This window comes from Coregonus clupeaformis, chromosome 12 (genome assembly GCF_020615455.1).
Source record: "Coregonus clupeaformis isolate EN_2021a chromosome 12, ASM2061545v1, whole genome shotgun sequence".
Classification (NCBI taxonomy): domain Eukaryota; kingdom Metazoa; phylum Chordata; class Actinopteri; order Salmoniformes; family Salmonidae; genus Coregonus; species Coregonus clupeaformis.
Genome location: NC_059203.1, coordinates 30,391,914 through 30,409,231, shown reverse-complemented (window position 1 = coordinate 30,409,231; position 17,318 = coordinate 30,391,914). Strand labels below are relative to the sequence as shown.

General features: G+C 41.6%; 1 protein-coding gene across 1 annotated transcript in view; it reads right to left on the bottom strand.

The window, feature by feature from the left end:
* The window catches only part of LOC121578193 (myosin heavy chain, fast skeletal muscle-like), a 29,685-nt gene extending 12,868 nt beyond the window's left edge, over window positions 1-16,817 (bottom strand). Inside the window, exons 1-38 of the mRNA XM_041892378.2 lie at window positions 16,614-16,817; window positions 16,338-16,481; window positions 16,102-16,258; window positions 15,980-16,007; window positions 15,683-15,803; window positions 15,480-15,572; window positions 15,330-15,393; window positions 15,144-15,242; window positions 14,918-15,021; window positions 14,469-14,607; window positions 14,125-14,243; window positions 13,889-14,038; window positions 13,540-13,710; window positions 13,139-13,451; window positions 12,759-12,829; window positions 12,391-12,478; window positions 12,133-12,250; window positions 11,878-12,001; window positions 11,623-11,759; window positions 11,077-11,332; window positions 10,735-10,977; window positions 10,464-10,640; window positions 10,191-10,336; window positions 10,010-10,100; window positions 9,510-9,899; window positions 9,294-9,420; window positions 9,091-9,209; window positions 8,788-8,984; window positions 8,514-8,697; window positions 8,259-8,424; window positions 8,019-8,143; window positions 7,603-7,911; window positions 7,312-7,515; window positions 7,094-7,219; window positions 6,725-6,895; window positions 6,526-6,630; window positions 6,336-6,431; window positions 5,403-5,537 (exon numbers count right to left, since the gene is read on the bottom strand). Of these exons, the coding sequence (XP_041748312.1) occupies window positions 5,403-5,537; window positions 6,336-6,431; window positions 6,526-6,630; window positions 6,725-6,895; window positions 7,094-7,219; window positions 7,312-7,515; window positions 7,603-7,911; window positions 8,019-8,143; window positions 8,259-8,424; window positions 8,514-8,697; window positions 8,788-8,984; window positions 9,091-9,209; window positions 9,294-9,420; window positions 9,510-9,899; window positions 10,010-10,100; window positions 10,191-10,336; window positions 10,464-10,640; window positions 10,735-10,977; window positions 11,077-11,332; window positions 11,623-11,759; window positions 11,878-12,001; window positions 12,133-12,250; window positions 12,391-12,478; window positions 12,759-12,829; window positions 13,139-13,451; window positions 13,540-13,710; window positions 13,889-14,038; window positions 14,125-14,243; window positions 14,469-14,607; window positions 14,918-15,021; window positions 15,144-15,242; window positions 15,330-15,393; window positions 15,480-15,572; window positions 15,683-15,803; window positions 15,980-16,007; window positions 16,102-16,258; window positions 16,338-16,481; window positions 16,614-16,817 (5,811 nt within the window). The remainder of the gene's footprint in view (window positions 1-5,402; window positions 5,538-6,335; window positions 6,432-6,525; window positions 6,631-6,724; window positions 6,896-7,093; window positions 7,220-7,311; window positions 7,516-7,602; window positions 7,912-8,018; window positions 8,144-8,258; window positions 8,425-8,513; window positions 8,698-8,787; window positions 8,985-9,090; window positions 9,210-9,293; window positions 9,421-9,509; window positions 9,900-10,009; window positions 10,101-10,190; window positions 10,337-10,463; window positions 10,641-10,734; window positions 10,978-11,076; window positions 11,333-11,622; window positions 11,760-11,877; window positions 12,002-12,132; window positions 12,251-12,390; window positions 12,479-12,758; window positions 12,830-13,138; window positions 13,452-13,539; window positions 13,711-13,888; window positions 14,039-14,124; window positions 14,244-14,468; window positions 14,608-14,917; window positions 15,022-15,143; window positions 15,243-15,329; window positions 15,394-15,479; window positions 15,573-15,682; window positions 15,804-15,979; window positions 16,008-16,101; window positions 16,259-16,337; window positions 16,482-16,613) is intronic.
* Window positions 16,818-17,318: the final 501 nt, after the last annotated feature.

Sequence of the window (17,318 nt, the reverse complement as noted above, 5' to 3'; positions counted from 1 at the left end):
GAATACATCCGGGCAGCTAGGAGACTGAATCCTCGCCAGGCCCGCTGGACTATGTTTCTAGCCCGGTTTGTGTTTAAAATCACTTACATCCCTGGGTCCCAGAACGGGAAGGCAGATGCCCTGTCTCGCGGTATGACACGGAGGAGAGGTCCGTTGAGCCCACTCCCATACTACCAAAGTCTTGTCTGGTTGCACCGGTGGTATGGGAGGTCGATGCAGAGATCGAGCGGGCGTTACGCACCGACCCAAGTCCTCCACAGTGTCCAGTGGGTCGGACGTACGTTCCGCTCGAGGTACGCGATCGCCTCATTTATTGGGCTCATACGTCCCCCTCCTCTGGACATCCAGGTATCGGCCGGACAGTTCACTGCCTTAGCACTAAGTACTGGTGGCCAACGTTAGCCAGGGATATGAGGATTTATGTCTCCTCCTGTTCGGTGTGTGCCCAGTGTAAGGCGCCCAGACATTTGCCCAGGGGTAAGCTACAACCCCTGCCCGTTCCACAACGACCCTGGTCCCACCTCTCGGTGGATTTTGTTACAGACCTTCCCCCTCACAGGGGAATACTACCATCCTGGTCGTTGTGGATCGGTTCTCGAAGGCCTGTCGTCTCCTTCCCATGCCGGGTCTACCTACTGCCCTACAGACCGCTGAGGCTCTGTTTACCCATGTCTTCCGGCATTACGGGGTACCCGAGGATATAGTGTCTGATCGAGGCCCCCCAGTTCACCTCCAGAGTGTGGAGAGCGTTTATGGAACGGTTGGGGTTTCGGTGAGCCTTACCTCGGGTTACCACCCGGAGAGTAATGGGCAGGTTGAACGTGTTAACCAGGATGTGGGTAGGTTTCTGAGGTCTTATTGCCAGGGCCGGCCGGAGGAGTGGGCGAGATACGTTCCTTGGGCCGAGATGGCACAGAACTCTCTCCGCCACTCCTCCACCCAACTAACCCCTTTCCAGTGTGTGTTAGGGTACCAGCCGGTTCTGGCACCTTGGCACGAGAGCCAGATCGAGGCCCCTGCGGTGGATGAGTGGGTGCGGCGCTCGGAGGAGACATGGAACGCTGCCCACGTTCATCTGCAGCGGGCCATCCGTCGGCATAAGACGAGCGCCGATCTCCACCGCAGTGAGGGGCCTGTGTACGCACCTGGAGATCGAGTCTGGCTCTCGACCAGAAACCTGCCCCTCCGCCTGCCCTGCCGGAAGCTGGGTCGGCGGTTTGTGGGGCCATTCAAAGTCCTGAGGAGGTTGAACGAGGTGTGTTACAGGTTAGAACTGCCTATTGATTACAGGAATATTAACCCCTCGTTCCATGTGTCTCTCCTCAGGCCGGTGGTAGCTGGTCCACTCCAGGACTATGAGATAGAAGAGACTCCTCCGCCCCCGTTGGACATCGAGGGGGCTCCGGCGCTACACTGTGAGGTCCATCCTTGATTCGAGACGCCGGATGGGGGGTCTCCAATATCTCGTGGAGTGGGAGGGGTACGGCCCGGAGGAGCGGTGCTGGGTGCCGAGGAGGGACATATTAGACCAGTCCCTGCTGACCGAGTTCCATCGGGGTCATCCTACGCGCCCTGCTCCGCGTCGTCCTGGTCGTCCCGAGGCCGGGATCGGCGCACGGCTGGAGCCGCGCGTCAAGGGGGTACTGTCACGGTTTCGGCCGAGGCTGCTCCTCCTCCTTGTTCGGGCAGGCTTCGGCGGTCGTCGTCCCCCGGAGTACTAGCTGCCACCGTTCGATGTTTCATGTTTGTTTGGTTTTGTCTGTTTGTACACCTGTCCCTTGTTAGTGTTTGATTTTGTTTCCTATTTAGTTATCGTGTGTTGGGGCAGGTGTTATGTGTGATTGTTATGTCAGCTGTTGCTGTTGATGGTTTTTCTCTCTCGTGTTGTTTGTGTCGAGTCCGCACTGCGTGCGCCTTTTTCTTGTTTTACGCACTGTTGTGTGTGTGCGTAATTTGTTCATGCCTCCCGGTTGGGTTGGCTATTCACCTGTTTGGAGTTACTATTTTGGATTACTAAAGTCTGTTGACGAACACCCTTGTTCCTGCGCTTGATTCCCTGCACCACATCCACACTCAGCGTTCTGACATATATAGGCTACTGCAGGTAAATTGAATGACACTGCACAGTCAATGTAAAAGCTCCCTGCATTCTTGCCCTATTTTAAATCGTGATAATACCTGCTGGGATCCCCAATTAACTAATTAGAACCATCTAGGATGGAAAAATTGGGGAAAGGCCTATACTTCAGTTAATGTGACAATAATTAAGTAGATCAGTGTTGTAGTCATAGGCAATATGCAACCCTGAATAAAGACCGTAGGTTACTAAACACTGTATTTTCGAGGGAAACTGTAGGATCTTAATTTGATCACTCTGTTGTTGCTGAGAATTTTCCTGCGCCGCAGGAAATGCAGCTGAGCTTTGTGATTTACATGAATTCACTGAAAACCCGCACTAACACATGGTTATATTAACAGTATTGCACTTTTCATGTAGTGTAATAGCCTAACCACCGATCAAGCAACATTCAAATCCTGTTGCTGAAGGATTATTTTGCTACGACAATACGGGTCAAATTAAGATCTTTGACACATGTAAAAAAAATCAAGTAATGCATAACATGCCGCTGATTTATGTCTCTGTAAGTCAATCAACCACTCCACAGATTTGGCCCTGTGTTCTTCATCTGTACAATACTTGGCAAGATGTGAAATCAGCCTCACCATAATGATGTTTCCTGGTAGTAAACCAGCATCAAAAGAAGTGCAGATTTAGGTTTTAATTAACTACTTTGTTCTACTTTGCATCTGTAAATCAATCAACCACTCCACAGATTTGGCCCTGGGTTCTGAACTGAAACGGGAAACAAGAATAACCTTGCAGGCTGACCTTCCCTCAAGTGTTTGTTTCCTATATGAAGTAAGGAGTGACTTGATTGATATGGTGTGTATTAGATGTATAAAGATGATATTGAACAGGCTAAGTAAGAGGGCAGTAAGACATTTCTGAGAAGTTCACACGTCATAAAATAGGTAATATATTCAATATAAATCTGATACTTAATCTCTTACCCTCCTGTGTTCTTATTAGGATGGGCTATAAATATAGCTGCCTGCTCAGCAATGCTCTCACAGCCTAGTTATTTGTCACCAAGTGTTTCAAGACATATTTTGCGTCAACCTTTGATATAAAATTGTCTTGTTCTCTTCAGTTTTGATTTAGCCCCTCATTGGCAACGGAACTGTAAGTCACAGTTTTGCTGCCATTTTTCTACAAAAAAAATGTATCAAACCCATGTTAGTTTTTATGTTGTACCTCTTTCATTTTAACATTTGGTGTCAAGTAGATGCATATGATAACCATCAGCTTAAGTTTTGCAGGTAGCTTACACTCTTTTACAATAATGGTTTGTGGTAAGTAAATGGTAAATGGATTTACGTGTTGGACCAATTTTCTGCAATGAATTAAATGACAAATTAGAAGAACAGAGCATGTCCTTGCTCACTTAGTACAGTAGGACTGACATTTGGTCAAATGCTTGCATGACTAATTGGTAAAACACCTCTTTCTTTCTTTTTTACATGGCCGAGAATTTGACATGACACTTCATAGAACAATAGGACCAAGTTAGCTAAATTTGTTCTTTTCAGAAAGACTTTCCTTCTTTTATTTTTTAAATATATTTTTTACATATCTGCTCTTACCTTCATACAGACATGCATACAGTACAAGGCTAAGAGTGTGGAGTGGAAGATGAGGCTGTAATGTCATTTGTGGTATGAGGCTCTATCACTGTGTCTTTCTTAACCACAAAGCAACTGCTTAAAACATTGAAGAGGGGTGGAGTCTCATGAAATACTAACAGAAATTTAATAAGATTGCTAACAGCAATCTGGTTGTCATATATTGGTTGCCATTTATTGACTTGCAGAACCATAAATCAGCTGCATTTTAGACTTTTATTTCACTTTTATCTGGATGTAGTACTGCTGTGTGAACAACATCATCATAATATCCCCATCCCAGTTTTAAGTTGCGTTTTCACAGCTTTATTCTAAATGCATGAACATTTATCTTTCATGTAGTTTTCACCATCAGATAGGTGCAATAGCCACTTCAATTAACTTCATTTGAGCATATTGTCAAATGCAAGTGGAGCTAAATTACAAGAAGCCAAATACTCTGCAGCAAAACAATAATAGCTACAGTTTTATCCATTACATCTGAATACAGCAGCTGAAACAGTGATAATGCCCTGACTAATGTAGCTGTTTATGGCGGCAGGTAGCCTAGCGGTTGAGAGCGTTGGGCCAGTAACCGAAAGGTCGCTGGTTCAAACCCCTGAGCCAGCTAGGTGAAAAAATCTGCCGCTGTGCCTTTGAGCAAGGCACTTAACCCTAATTGCTCCTGTAAATCGCTCTGGATAAACAGTGTCTGCTAGGAGGAGGAGAGAAGCCTTATAGCTGTAATCAGTGTGGGAAGAGCTTCAATGCATCAGGAGCCCTGAGCAATCACCAACGCATACACACAGTAGAGAAGCCTTATAGCTGTGATCAGTGTGGGAGAGTTTTGCTCGAGATTTCACCCTGACTACACACTAGCGAACACACACTGGAGAGAAATCTTACTCCTGTCTATGTGGAAAGAGCTTTGCTCATTCAGGGTCACTGAAAAAACACCATAAAGCACAAACATATTATTTCATCTCCCTCCTCTCCGGCACCGGATCCAGATCCCTAAATAAAGTTTCAATAGAAAACGTCTTGTAAAGAGTAATCTAGCTCCCATTCTCTAAGAGTTTACTAAATCGGATTAACATGGTAACCTGTGTAGCATAATATGAAGCTCTGAATCCATATGTATCAAGCATCTTGGAGTAGGAGTGCTGTGTGTGTGTGGAGGGGGGGGGGTGTTAAGAGCTGTATCTTATTTCATTAACAACTATTATCCATTAAATAATTGTACACTGAAGAGTAATGTTTCAACAATACTAAGTGTGTATTCATGTATTCAATTGATCAATAAATTAAATCCACTATCTGCTCAAAACAAAATAAAAAAAATAACAGTGTCTGCTAAATGACTAAAACACTACATCATCTGACATTTGATAGTGGTTCAATCAGTGATGACACAATTCATTTCACAGGTAAATTATGAAAACAATTGATAGAGTTTGCAGATTTATTTTTGCTTCATGAGAACATTTCACAAAAATCATATTGTATGACCTTTTGATACTTTGTCTCATCTGGACTTCGTCTCTCACTCTTCAGCCGCATTCCCCTGGAAAATAATCTTACCCTTTACCATAATGGGATTTTTATAGCTTTTATATTAACCATTTGCTATTTTTTAGTCACGGTTTAAAAAATAAAAACGGCATTCAATTTAATTGTACCTTGCTGCCAATTTCACGGCTCTTGGCTCTCATCTTGTTGACCTGGGACTCAGAGATGTCAGCACGCTCCTGAGCTTCCTCCAGCTCATGCTGCACCTTCCTGTACCTGGACAGGTGAGTGTTGGCCTGCTCCTCCTGTTTGGATTGCAAATACAACATTCAACAATTATACTGCATGTTTGGGAAAATGCAGAAGTTCAAATGTCAAATAATTTGTTTATGTTATCATCATGAACATCTTATAAATAAAGACAACAGAAACAAACTACAAGGTAGAGAGTCTCAGTAAACTTGATTATGGTACTGTATGTTTGCCTTTATTCAGGTTTCTTATAATAATAATAATAATAATAATAATAATAATAATATGCCATTTAGCAGACGCTTTTATCCAAAGCGACTTACAGTCATGAATTTGGTTTATGTGTTACCTATCCCATTTTGTATTCTACTTATTTTTTACTTCAGGTTGCACATTAGATACGATTATGTAAAACATATTTTCCCATAACCATCATTATTTACTAGGCCTATATACTGTATTGAGCAGACGCTGTAATCCAAAGCAGTTTACAGTCATGTGTGCATACATTTTCCATATGAGTGGCCCCAGCAGGTTCAAATACCCTTCGCGTTGCAAGCGCCATGCTCTACCAACTGAGCCACACAGGACCAGTACTTTACTTTATTTTAGTCTGCTTTATGACTTAGTAATTGTAACAACTTTCTCTGTTACATTTTTATTACCTAATAACAAACTTGATTTATTGATGATTCTTTGAAACAAGTAGGTGCAAGTACCTAACACATTGTAAGTAATAGTAATAATTTGAAATAAGTACTAAAATGTACTGATTGATTTGATTGTAAAAATTGTTTTAATTATGTCCCCATTACTTCAGAAAAAAATCTGTCATGGAGTATGATACTCACAGCTTCCTCAGCTGCTCTCTTGTAGGCCTTCATTTTCAACTGAAGCCTGTCCACCAGATCCTGCAGCCTGCTCACATTCTTCTTATCCTCCTCAGTCTGTAGAGTTTACAAGAGATTGAAATGTCCTGTCAAATAGTCCACTGCAGTATACAATATCTTGTTTTTTATCATCAATTAATCATGGTTATACCTGGTAGGTGAGCTCCTTGACTCTTCTCTCATATTTGCGAACACCTTTAATGGCTTCAGCTCCATGTCTCTGTTCAGCATCAACTTCACCCTCCAGTTCACGGACCTTACAGATAAGAGTACATGTTATTCTCAGTTAAGGTCTCATATATAATGTAGCTTGCTCTACACCTGTATATGCTGTAATGTATAGTACATACCCTAGCCTCCAGTTTCTGGAGTTGTTTCTTTCCGCCCTTCATGGCCAGGTTCTCAGCCTCATCCAGACGGTGCGCCAGGTCCTTGACTGTGACCTCCAGGTTCTTCTTCATTCTCTCCAGGTGACTGCTGGTGTCCTGCTCCTTCTTCAGCTCCTCTGCCATCATAGCAGCCTGGAATAATATGTTGTGTACATTGATTATATAAACACTTCTGCAGTAATTGTAAAATGATAATTATATGATAGTTACTGATGATGTATGTCAATTAAATGTCCTAACTATTTTTGCTTAAGATATTGGCATTATTACTCAAGAAAATAAAAAATGATCTGAACACAATAGATACAAAAGGCAGAACATGAAACTCACATCAGTGATTGCCTTCTTGGCCTTCTCTTCTGCATTTCTTGCCTCCTGGACGGTGTCTTCCATTTCACCTTGGACCTGAGTAAGGTCAACCTCCAGCTTCTTCTTAGTGTTGATGAGGCTGGTATTCTGAATGAATTGGGGGCATTTAATCACATGGCAAAAAATGATTGTACCTTACCCCATTTGTAACCGAGAGAAAGTTAATATTTTATATGTACCTGAGAGTGCAGTAGTCCAACACGCTCACTGGTATCAACCAGCTCCTGCTCCGCCACTTTGCGGCCTCTCTCTGTCTGCTCCAGGACAGCCCTCAGTTCTTCAATTTCAGCCATCATTAGGTTATTCCTGCGCTCCACCATGGATACCTGCTCCTTCATGTCATCTGCGACGCGGAGGGCATCGTCAAGTTGCAGTTGGGTATCCTGAGGATTATTTGAAAATGTATTCTAACAACATCTAAAGAGAAAGAACAATTCATTTGGGACTCAATACAAAAATAAAGTTTATACCTTGAGTGCTCCCTGGACATTCCTCAGCTGTTTCTGGGCTTCAGCAGCCTGACGGTTGGCATGGCTCAGCTGAATCTCCATCTCATTGAGGTCTCCCTCCATCTTTTTCTTGACTCTCATTGCATCATTCCTGCTCCTGATCTCAGAGTCCAGAGTGCTCTGCATGGAGTCAATCACCCTCTGGCTGTTTCTCTTGATCTGCTCCATCTCCTCATCCTTCTCTGTCAGCTTCCTGTCAACTTCCCCTTTGATCTGGTTGAGCTCCAGCTGTATACGAAGAATTTTGGATTCCTCATGTTCCAGTGTGCCCTATAGAATTGAACAATGACCAAACCATTAAATAATATAGTGATGTAGGTATGACATGTATATTATCATGATCACTTTGTTGACATAAAAACTATTGTGGTGTATACCTCTGCTTCCTCTAGTGCAGCCTGGATTTCTGCCTTCTCATTTTCCACCGTCTTCTTTGCCTTATCCAGCTCATGGATGCTCTTTCCAGACTCACCAACCAGTTCAGTCAGGTCAGAGATCTCCTCTATTGAAATGAAAAGGGAGAGAAATTAACAACATTGTGGATTTGTATCCACACATACAAGAGCATAGACGGTGCACTGTAAAAAAGTGAGTGATTTATTTTAAATTCCCCATACGTTGCAAGTTCTTGTTCTCTCTCTTCAGTGTCTCCAGGTGGTCCAATGCTTCTTCATAGGAGTTCTTCATCTTGAACAGCTCAGTGCTGAGAGAGCGAGCCTCTTTCAGAGACCCATCTAGCTCTGCCTGGCCCTCCTCGTACTTCTGCTTCCACTCTGCCAGAACCTGGGAGCACAGTTTAGTAAATTAATATGCAATAATTAATAATGTATAGATTTTACTGTATTTCATTGATGTCTTTGTCAAAACGTTACCCTGTCAAAGTTCCTTTGCTTCTTGTCAAGCTGGGCAGCCAAAGCATTAGCTCTCTCTACATCAATCATGAGATCCTCCACTTCACCCAGCAGTCTCTGCTTGGTCTTCTCCAGAGAAGCACACTTGGAGTTTGTTGCTTCAACAGCCTCCTGCGCATCTTGCAGACGCTGGGTAAGCTTTTTCCTGTAAAAAGACAGAAAAAAACTCTCATTTTAGCCATTGTAGGTACTTTGGTGATTATGAAGATAGAGTAGTAGAATGTTTTTTAATTACTTGGCATCCTCCAGCTCCTCAGTGCGCTGAATGGCATCGGTCTCGTATTTGGTTCTCCACTGAGCGACCTCACTGTTGGCTTTGGATAAGGCCCGCTGCAGTTCAGCCTTGGCCTCCTGCTCTTCCTCAAACTGCTCCCGGAGCAGATCACAGTCATGGCGGGCTGACTGCAAACCATGGGCTAGGGCATTTTTGGCCTAATGGTCAGCAGTAACAAAACAAAAGTTTAAATTAAACACTTAAGCCAAATGGAACATTTATATGAATCACAAAGAGGCAGTATTGTAGAAGATGGCAGTTGACCTTCACTTCCTCTTCAATCTGCCTCTTGAGTTCCTCAATCTGCTGTGTGTAAGCCTGCTTGGTCCTGGTCAGCTGGGAAACAAGAGATTCTTTCTCCTCCATCTGACGACCAAGTTCACCTGATTGAGACAGAAAGTTGGAAGTTAGGTTTATTGGTATTATGAAAAACAAACAGAAATACTAACCTTCCATTTTAAACTCACCATTCTCAGTCAGAAGCCTTGCTCTCTGAATATTTATGTCATTAAGTTGGCGGACATGCTCATCATTCTTTGTCTTCAATTCACTCAGTTGATCTTCAAGGGTTCGGCACATTTTTTCTAGATTACCCTATCAAGAATGTTTAACAGGTTATTGAGCCATTTTTCATGTGTATTTATGAGTTTTTTTAATATTCTGGCAGCCACATCATCTCCCACCTTTGCTTTGGCGATAGCTTCCATGTTGCTGGAGAGGTCATCAATCTCCATTATGTATTCACTCTTCTCCTTCTCCAACTTCTGCTTGACACGCTGGAGGTTGTCTATTTGCTCTCCCAGTTCTGCCACAGTGTCGGCCTGCTTCTTACGGAGAGCAGCAGCGGTGGCCTCATGCTGCAGGGTGGACTCTTCAAGATCACGACGCAGCTTCTGGAACTCAGCCTCACGCTTCTTGCTCATCTCAATCTGAACAGATGTTGCACCACCAGCCTCTTCAAGCCTCTCACTGATCTCCTCAAGTTCCCTGGAAAGATCAGACCTCTGCTTCTCAACCTTGGCACGAGCAGCACGTTCAGCTTCAATCTCCTCCTCCAGCTCCTCAATACGGGCCTGAATTATACAATGGATTTAAATGTTTATTTGCTTAGAACATGCAATTTGGAAGATAGTGCTCCAGAATGTAGTTATGTTATTAATCTTATTTTGAACTGACAGATCACCTGGAGTTCTTTCATTTTTTTCTGAAGCTGAGCACCAAATGCCTGCTCATCTTCAATTTTGCTGAGAAGTTGGCTTGTCTCAAAATCTTTCCTGTTTTGGATAAAAAGTATACATTAAAATATATATCAGGTGATCCCTTCTGAGAGAATGGTTCAACAACAGCTTAGATTTTAAATGTACTTCTTGATCTTCTCATCTGACTGCTGCTTGTCATTCTCCAGGTCCATCAAGGACTCCAGGGCCAGTTTCAGATCTCCTTCAAGCTTCCTCTTGGCTCTCTCAAGGTCCATGCGGACCTTCTTTTCTTGCTCCAGGGAACCATCCAACTAGACCACACAAAAACAGTTTCACAATATTAGGTAAACAGTACATTTATTTTATTTCCTTGGATGATAACATGAAGCTGTTTTAAGAGGGCTATGTATGCCTTTGGTTGTCACATCTCTTACTCACATCATCCACTTGCTGTTCAAGCTTGGTCTTGGCTTTGGTCAGAGTGTTGACTTTGTCTTCCTCTGCCTGGAGATCATCAAGGACCTGTTGGTGCACCTCTTGGAGGGCTTTCTTCTCCTTGGTCAACTTGATAATGCTCTCATCTTGAGAAGACATCTCCTCTGTCAGGTTTTTAACCTAAATTGAATTATTTAGTATAAAATCATCAATGCTTTGTCTTTTACATTTAAAATGAATACACAACTTCACAACCTTGTAACAAATGGTAAACCTTATTTTCAGTGGCATGTTTCTCTTTCTCCACTTTGGCCAAGGTGAGCTCCAAGTCATCAATGTCTTTCTTTAGCTCAGAGCATTCATCCTCCAGTTTTCTCTTTTTGGCAGTCAGCTCAGCATTGAACTCCTCCTCATCCTCCAACCTCTCAGTTGTCTCTTTGAGTTTGGCTTCCATCTGGATCTTACTCTTGATGAGTCCCTCACATCTTTCCTCAGCATCAGAGAGAGTATTCTCTTCCTACAGCAGATAAAATATAAATGAAACAACACTGGAAATCAAAGGCCAATAAAATGACATAAAAAATAATTGTATTAAACAAGCAATTTCTTAACTTACAGATGCTATCTGTAGCTGCAGGTCATTATTTTCCTGCTGCAGAGAAACCATTTTCTCCTCAAGCCCTTTTATCTTGGCCAAGGCCTTTGCCAGATCCTCCTTCATTTTCTCAAAGTTTTCCTTCATTGCGGCCATCTCTTTTTCAGTTTCTGCTGATTTTAAAAGAGGCTTGATCTTGAAGTACAGCTTCATCCATGGCCAGTGTTTGACATTCATAAAAGAGCGGATGTTGTATTGGATGGAGTAAATTGCTTCTCTGTTAATAATAAACATTAAAACAAATAGTTTTGGGGGGATTCTCTTCACTGGCTCAATATAACGTACTCTATAACAGTGTTTCTGAATCCTGGTCCTGGGGACCCCAAGGGGTGCACATTTTGTTTTTTACCCTAGCACTTCACACCTGATTGCATTAATTAACTCATCATCAAACATTTGATAAGTGGAATCAGGTGTGTAGTACTAGGGCAAAAACTAAAATGTGCACCCCTTTGAGTCCCCAGGACCAGGGTTAAAAAACACTGTTCTGTAAAATAGTGTAGCTACCGTCTCGCCATCATCTTGACAAACTCTTTCCTCATGACGTAGCCTCTGCAGAGAGCCTGAGTCATGGTCACCAGAGTAACCAGTTTCTCATCTCGCATCTCCTCCAGAGTACCCAACAGACCAGCTTTGAAGAACACCTACAGGAATATTGATCTTCATTATATTTATAGAAGATACAGAGCTACAATTATTTTCAATTAAGCTCAATGTTTGTGGTTTTTGTGGGAAAAGTGATGCTGCAGTCTATTGCTCTACCTTGGTGTGCCCAAACTTGTACTGACTCTTGTCCACATCTATTGATCCCAGGAGCTTCTCTGAAGCCTTCTTGTTGTCAATAAATTGTCCATCAGGGATGACACTTGCATTCAATACTTTGTATCTGACATGATGATTAAGGGGGATAAAATATATATATACAATACAAAATACATTAGTATGTGATGTGATCATGCCTGTGAAAGAAGTACTTTAAAATATTTTTGGCATTTTCCCTCACTGAACATTAATTACCTCTGCTTGAAGTCACCATATTGGATTCTGCTGGGGAAGCCCTTTCTGCAGATTCTGATGCCTTCCAGTACACCATTACACCTCAGCTGGTGGATGACCAGGAAGTTCTCCATCAGACCTTAACCATAGGGAAAACATTGTATTAAACTCCTTGACATATACTAAAACATCTAGGGATTTTACATGCTTATTTTAAAGAAGATTATTTATGCTTGGCATTAAAGATGTCTGTTGTATTGTTAATCTCACAGTACACACCTGGTGTCTTTGATTCATTCGGAATCAAACATCGCACAAAGTGAGGATGGGTGCTCCTCAAGTTGGTCATCAGCTTGCCCAAATTCTCCTGTGGGATTGGAAAATGTGTAAATTGGGAATGAGATTCTGTAATAAACAAAGTTGTGTTTGACACCTTTGATTAAAGCCACATTCTGTAAGATGTCCAGTCATTTCAATTAATAAAATATACCCATGGATTTGGAAGAATATTAATTATGAATAGAGATGATATACAACTGTTTTACCTTATCATAACCCAAAAAACGAAATACCAATGATAGCTACCTATTAACCCCCCACGTTACACCTTATTACATCATAATAAAGGATAATACGAATGTAGATACCCTGAACAGAGCCGACACAGTCTGGAAGGAACCACCCTTCTTCTTCTTGCCTCCGCCTCCTTTTGCAGCATCTGTTTACAAATGTGTTAGGCCAGTTATTTTCTCATCCCAATTACATTTGTACATATTGTCACTGCCTGAAAACGAATATTGACTCATGTACATTATATACAGTGGGTCAATCTAAAGAATACTGTATTGAATATGTATATAATCATATATAAATCTAGTATACTGACATTTCCAGTAATACTAATGCTATTTAACTCAAATGACCACTTCAAACGCAATGCTTTATAACCATAAACTATATAACAAGGGAAGGGGTAGATATAGTCTCCTCCTGTAGTATGAGAAATTCAGGATACTATGGGATGTACCGTCTGCTTGTGAAGCTGCTGCTCCTACATACAGCAAAGCCAACAGTTTGACTGAGGACTTCTGGTAGAGCTGCACAACAGAGTCGTTCAGGGGGTCCTTGTTCTTGTCCAGCCAGCCTGTGACACTGTATTCCACAGTGCCAGCATAGTGCACCAGGGCAAAGTGGGCCTCAGCCTTGCCTTTTCCAGGTTTAGGCTTCTCAAAAGCTTTGGTTTTACCAAGATGCTGGTCATACAGCTTGTTCTTGAAGGTAGTGTCTGAAGCCTTGGGGAACATGCACTCCTCTTCAAGGATGGAGAAGATGCCCATTGGCTGTTGGTGACAAGACGATGTGAAATATTAAACTGATAAGCAGACATGTCTGTTATTGTATTGTCTGCTTTTTTAAGATCTCACCTACCTTCTCAATAAGCTCAATGCAGGCAGCCAAGTCCATACCAAAGTCAATGAACTCCCATTCAATTCCCTCTTTCTTGTACTCCTCTTGCTCCAGTACAAACATGTGGTGGTTGAAAAACTGTTGCAGTTTCTCATTGGTGAAGTTGATACAAAGTTGCTCCAAGCTGTTGTACTAATGTTCAAATACAGAAACATTGAAAGTCAAGAGTTACCCAACATGACTGCTAGTTCATATTTTCATCAGCATATATTGTACAAGCATAATGTCTACTCTTGGTTATTGTAATTTGTTTAAGCAGAAGGATGAGCTGAACAGCAACGTGCTGAATTTAAGATATACAAATACTCACATCAAAGATCTCAAATCCAGCAATGTCCAAAACACCAATGAAGAATTGTCTAGCCTGCTTTGTGTCCAACATCTCATTGATACGGACGACCATCCACAAGAACATTTTCTCATAGACAGATTTACAGAGGGCCATAGTTGAATTGTTCACCTATAGAAAAAAGGTAATAATAATATTCACATTCATTTTACCTTTTGCAAATCTACTACAATTGAAAATAGTCTAAAAGATTCTACCTGTGGCACAGTCTGCCCCTTGGTCACCATCTCATTCCCGACCTTCACTCTGGGGTAGCACAGAGCTTTGAGCAAGTCAGCAGAGTTCAGGCCCATGAGGTAGGAGATTTTATCAGCCTCTGGTTGGGAGAGAAAATGTAACATGCACGTTAAACATTAGGCTATATTTTGTTGGTACATTGCTTAAACCTGTAAATTAAGCTGTATAAAGTAGGCTGGAAGAAACTTGATAATTAACCTTGACCATTTCAAAGTACAGTACAGTTGATATTGCAAGAGACAAGGTAGGCTAGTTGCCCATTGAGAAATTATATAAATAAAAAAGGTTGCATTCTGATAGTTACCCTCAGTGCCATCAGGCTCTGCCTGCTCCTCACGCTGCTTCTGCTTGAACTTCATTGCCCCATGATGCATCACAGAACCAGTCAGCTTGTAGATGCCTATCTTCTCCTCAGCAGTGAAGCCCAAAATGTCTATGGCCATCTATGGAGAATTAAAGCATGTTTGATTTATGCTTTCTTTAAATGTTGTTGTTTTTTGTGGATTATTTACCCAGTTTTCAGTAACACAATGACAGAGATTGTTAAAATGTTCTCTGGAAATGTTTTAGGGAATATTGCTTTGTTAAGATATAAGCTACAATATCAGTTAACATGTTTTCGAAGGCATACCAACACGATACAAGTTGCTTTTGAATAGCTTTTTAGACGTTTTCACATTCTGTAGAGAAACCTTGGCTTTCAAGATCATACAATTATATTTTTCCTACATTGTTGTAATTTGTTTTACTTACATCAGTGGCGATGAACTCCTCTGTATCATCAATACTCTTGACAGCGATTTCACCCTGACTTATCATAGGATAGTCATAGGGGTTGGTGGTGATCAGAAGTGCCTCTGAAATACATACAAAAGTTTGAAAACATACAGTATTTAGCACAGTTACAATTACTGTATGTATAATGTATGTACTGTTGGCCCTATGCATTCCATGTCAGATTTCTATATTTGTCTCTCACCCAGCAATTGTGGCTGGTGTCCAGTCATGAGCTGATAGAAGATGTGGTAGCTTCTCTCAGCAGACAGCTGGAATGTTACTCTGGACTTCTCCAGTAGATCTGTAGAGTAGGTTTTTGTATGAGCAGGAGTCTTTTTCATGTGTGAATCACAATTGGATAAAGATACACTGATCAGGAGGCACTTACATGTTTCAATATCAGCAGAGGCCAACTTTCCAGTTGATCCAAAATGGATTCTGATGAACTTACCCTGAAAGGTTCATTAGATGGCCATCAGTATATTACCCTTCAAAACCAAGAAAGCTCACAAATACAAAGAGGGGGTTTTAAACTTACAAAGCGGGAGGAGTTGTCATTTCTCACGGTCTTCGCATTACCATAGGCCTCCAGTAGCGGGTTGGCTGCAATGATTTGATCCTCCAGCGAACCCTATAGATGTCATCACATTTGTTAGTGTTTTGATGATGCATACATACTGGATCTTCGATGCATACAACCCCCTTATACTAGATCTGTAAGGCTAGAGTAATATTTCTGACCTTAATTTTGCCAGAAGCAGCTGCTGTTGCTTGTTCTTTCTTGCCTCCAGCCACTGCGATTGTCGCAAAGTACTGGATGACACGCTTGGTATTCACAGTCTTTCCTGCACCGGATTCTCCACTGGGAGTATACACAGATTAGTTTTACTCTTATCGGTCATCTTTGTTTCAATAATCTCAGTAAGAGCACTTTATCTACTAAACTGCAATGCTACTGAACATCCATCAGGGAGCTAGTTGTAAAGTTAGTTATTCAACAATATTCTTACCCACATTTAGTCATTGATTTGGACTTACGTGATCAGAATTGACTGGTTCTCATGGTCTGAAAATGGAAAGGTAAGTGCAAATCAGTTTCAGAGTTATTCTATAATCCTGTACAGTAAATTGTTGTTGTAGTAGCATGGGTATTTGTGTACCAGTGAGCATGAATTGATATGCATTATCAGAGATGGAGAAGATGTGGGGTGGGGCCTCAATTCTCTTTTTTCCTCTATAAGCATTCACAACCACAGAGTCGTACACTGGGAGCCACTTGTAGGGGTTCACCGTGACGCAGAACAGCCCAGAGTAGGTCTGTAACAGAGGAGAATGTTTATCAACTCTTCATTGATTAATGTATTTACTGCTAGATAATCTTTTACTTTAAACTCACATAGATCATCCATGCTGCGTAACGCTCTTTGAGGTTATACAGAACAGTGGGCTCATTGAGGTGGGTCATCATGGCCATGTCCTCGATTTTATCGTACTTTGGAGGGTTCATGGGGTGGATATCGTCCTCCTTTACAGTGAGGACCTGTGACAGGAATAAATTAGATTAAGGTTTTAACTCATATCACAGTTTTTAGCTTAGAAAACAGCATAGCCATCACTGCAATACAATTTGATTTGATTTGCATTACAGTATATCAATAAAATATTTACTTACTTTGTTACACAGAGTTTTGACAGTGGCTTTGCCACCCTCTTTACTCTGGAGAACCCCTTTAAGGTACATCTCTTTGGGCTCAACCACAAAGAAAGCTGTTTTGGCATCAAAGGGAGCGGTCTGGGCTTCAAGCCTCTCCCTTTCCGGCTTTCGGAGGTAGATGGCCGCCGGGCCAAATGCCGCCATCTCTGCATCTGTGCTCATGATTGCCCTGTGCCAAGAAAAGACAGGGCTATTTTATCTACAATGACAAATACCAATGCTAATCATTATCTTCCACAAACATTTGATCAGTAAGAATCTGAATGATATTTAGATCATGGTGATGAAGCCACATGTTCTTACTTACACAAAATGTATCTGAAAATCTTTACTGTAATGAACCCTGATCTTCAGGGTTCATTATGATTTTCAGCTGAATATAGAAATCATGAAATGGAGATACATAGTGATGCTGTCCAACTTTCCTTCCATTTTCAGGGGAGAAAATGTTTCCCTAACATAGCTTGGAGTCATGAATTAATTTTATACCATTTTCATTTTCATTTCCATCATCAAGATCCATTTAAGCATCTTCCTTTAACTTATCTTGGTAAAGGCTATAGTTTGTGTTAAACAATGTAAGTGCTCCCCACTCAATGTTTTCCCATACTAACATTGTACGTGCCAGATACAGTTAACACAATTTACCTATTTTTATGCCCA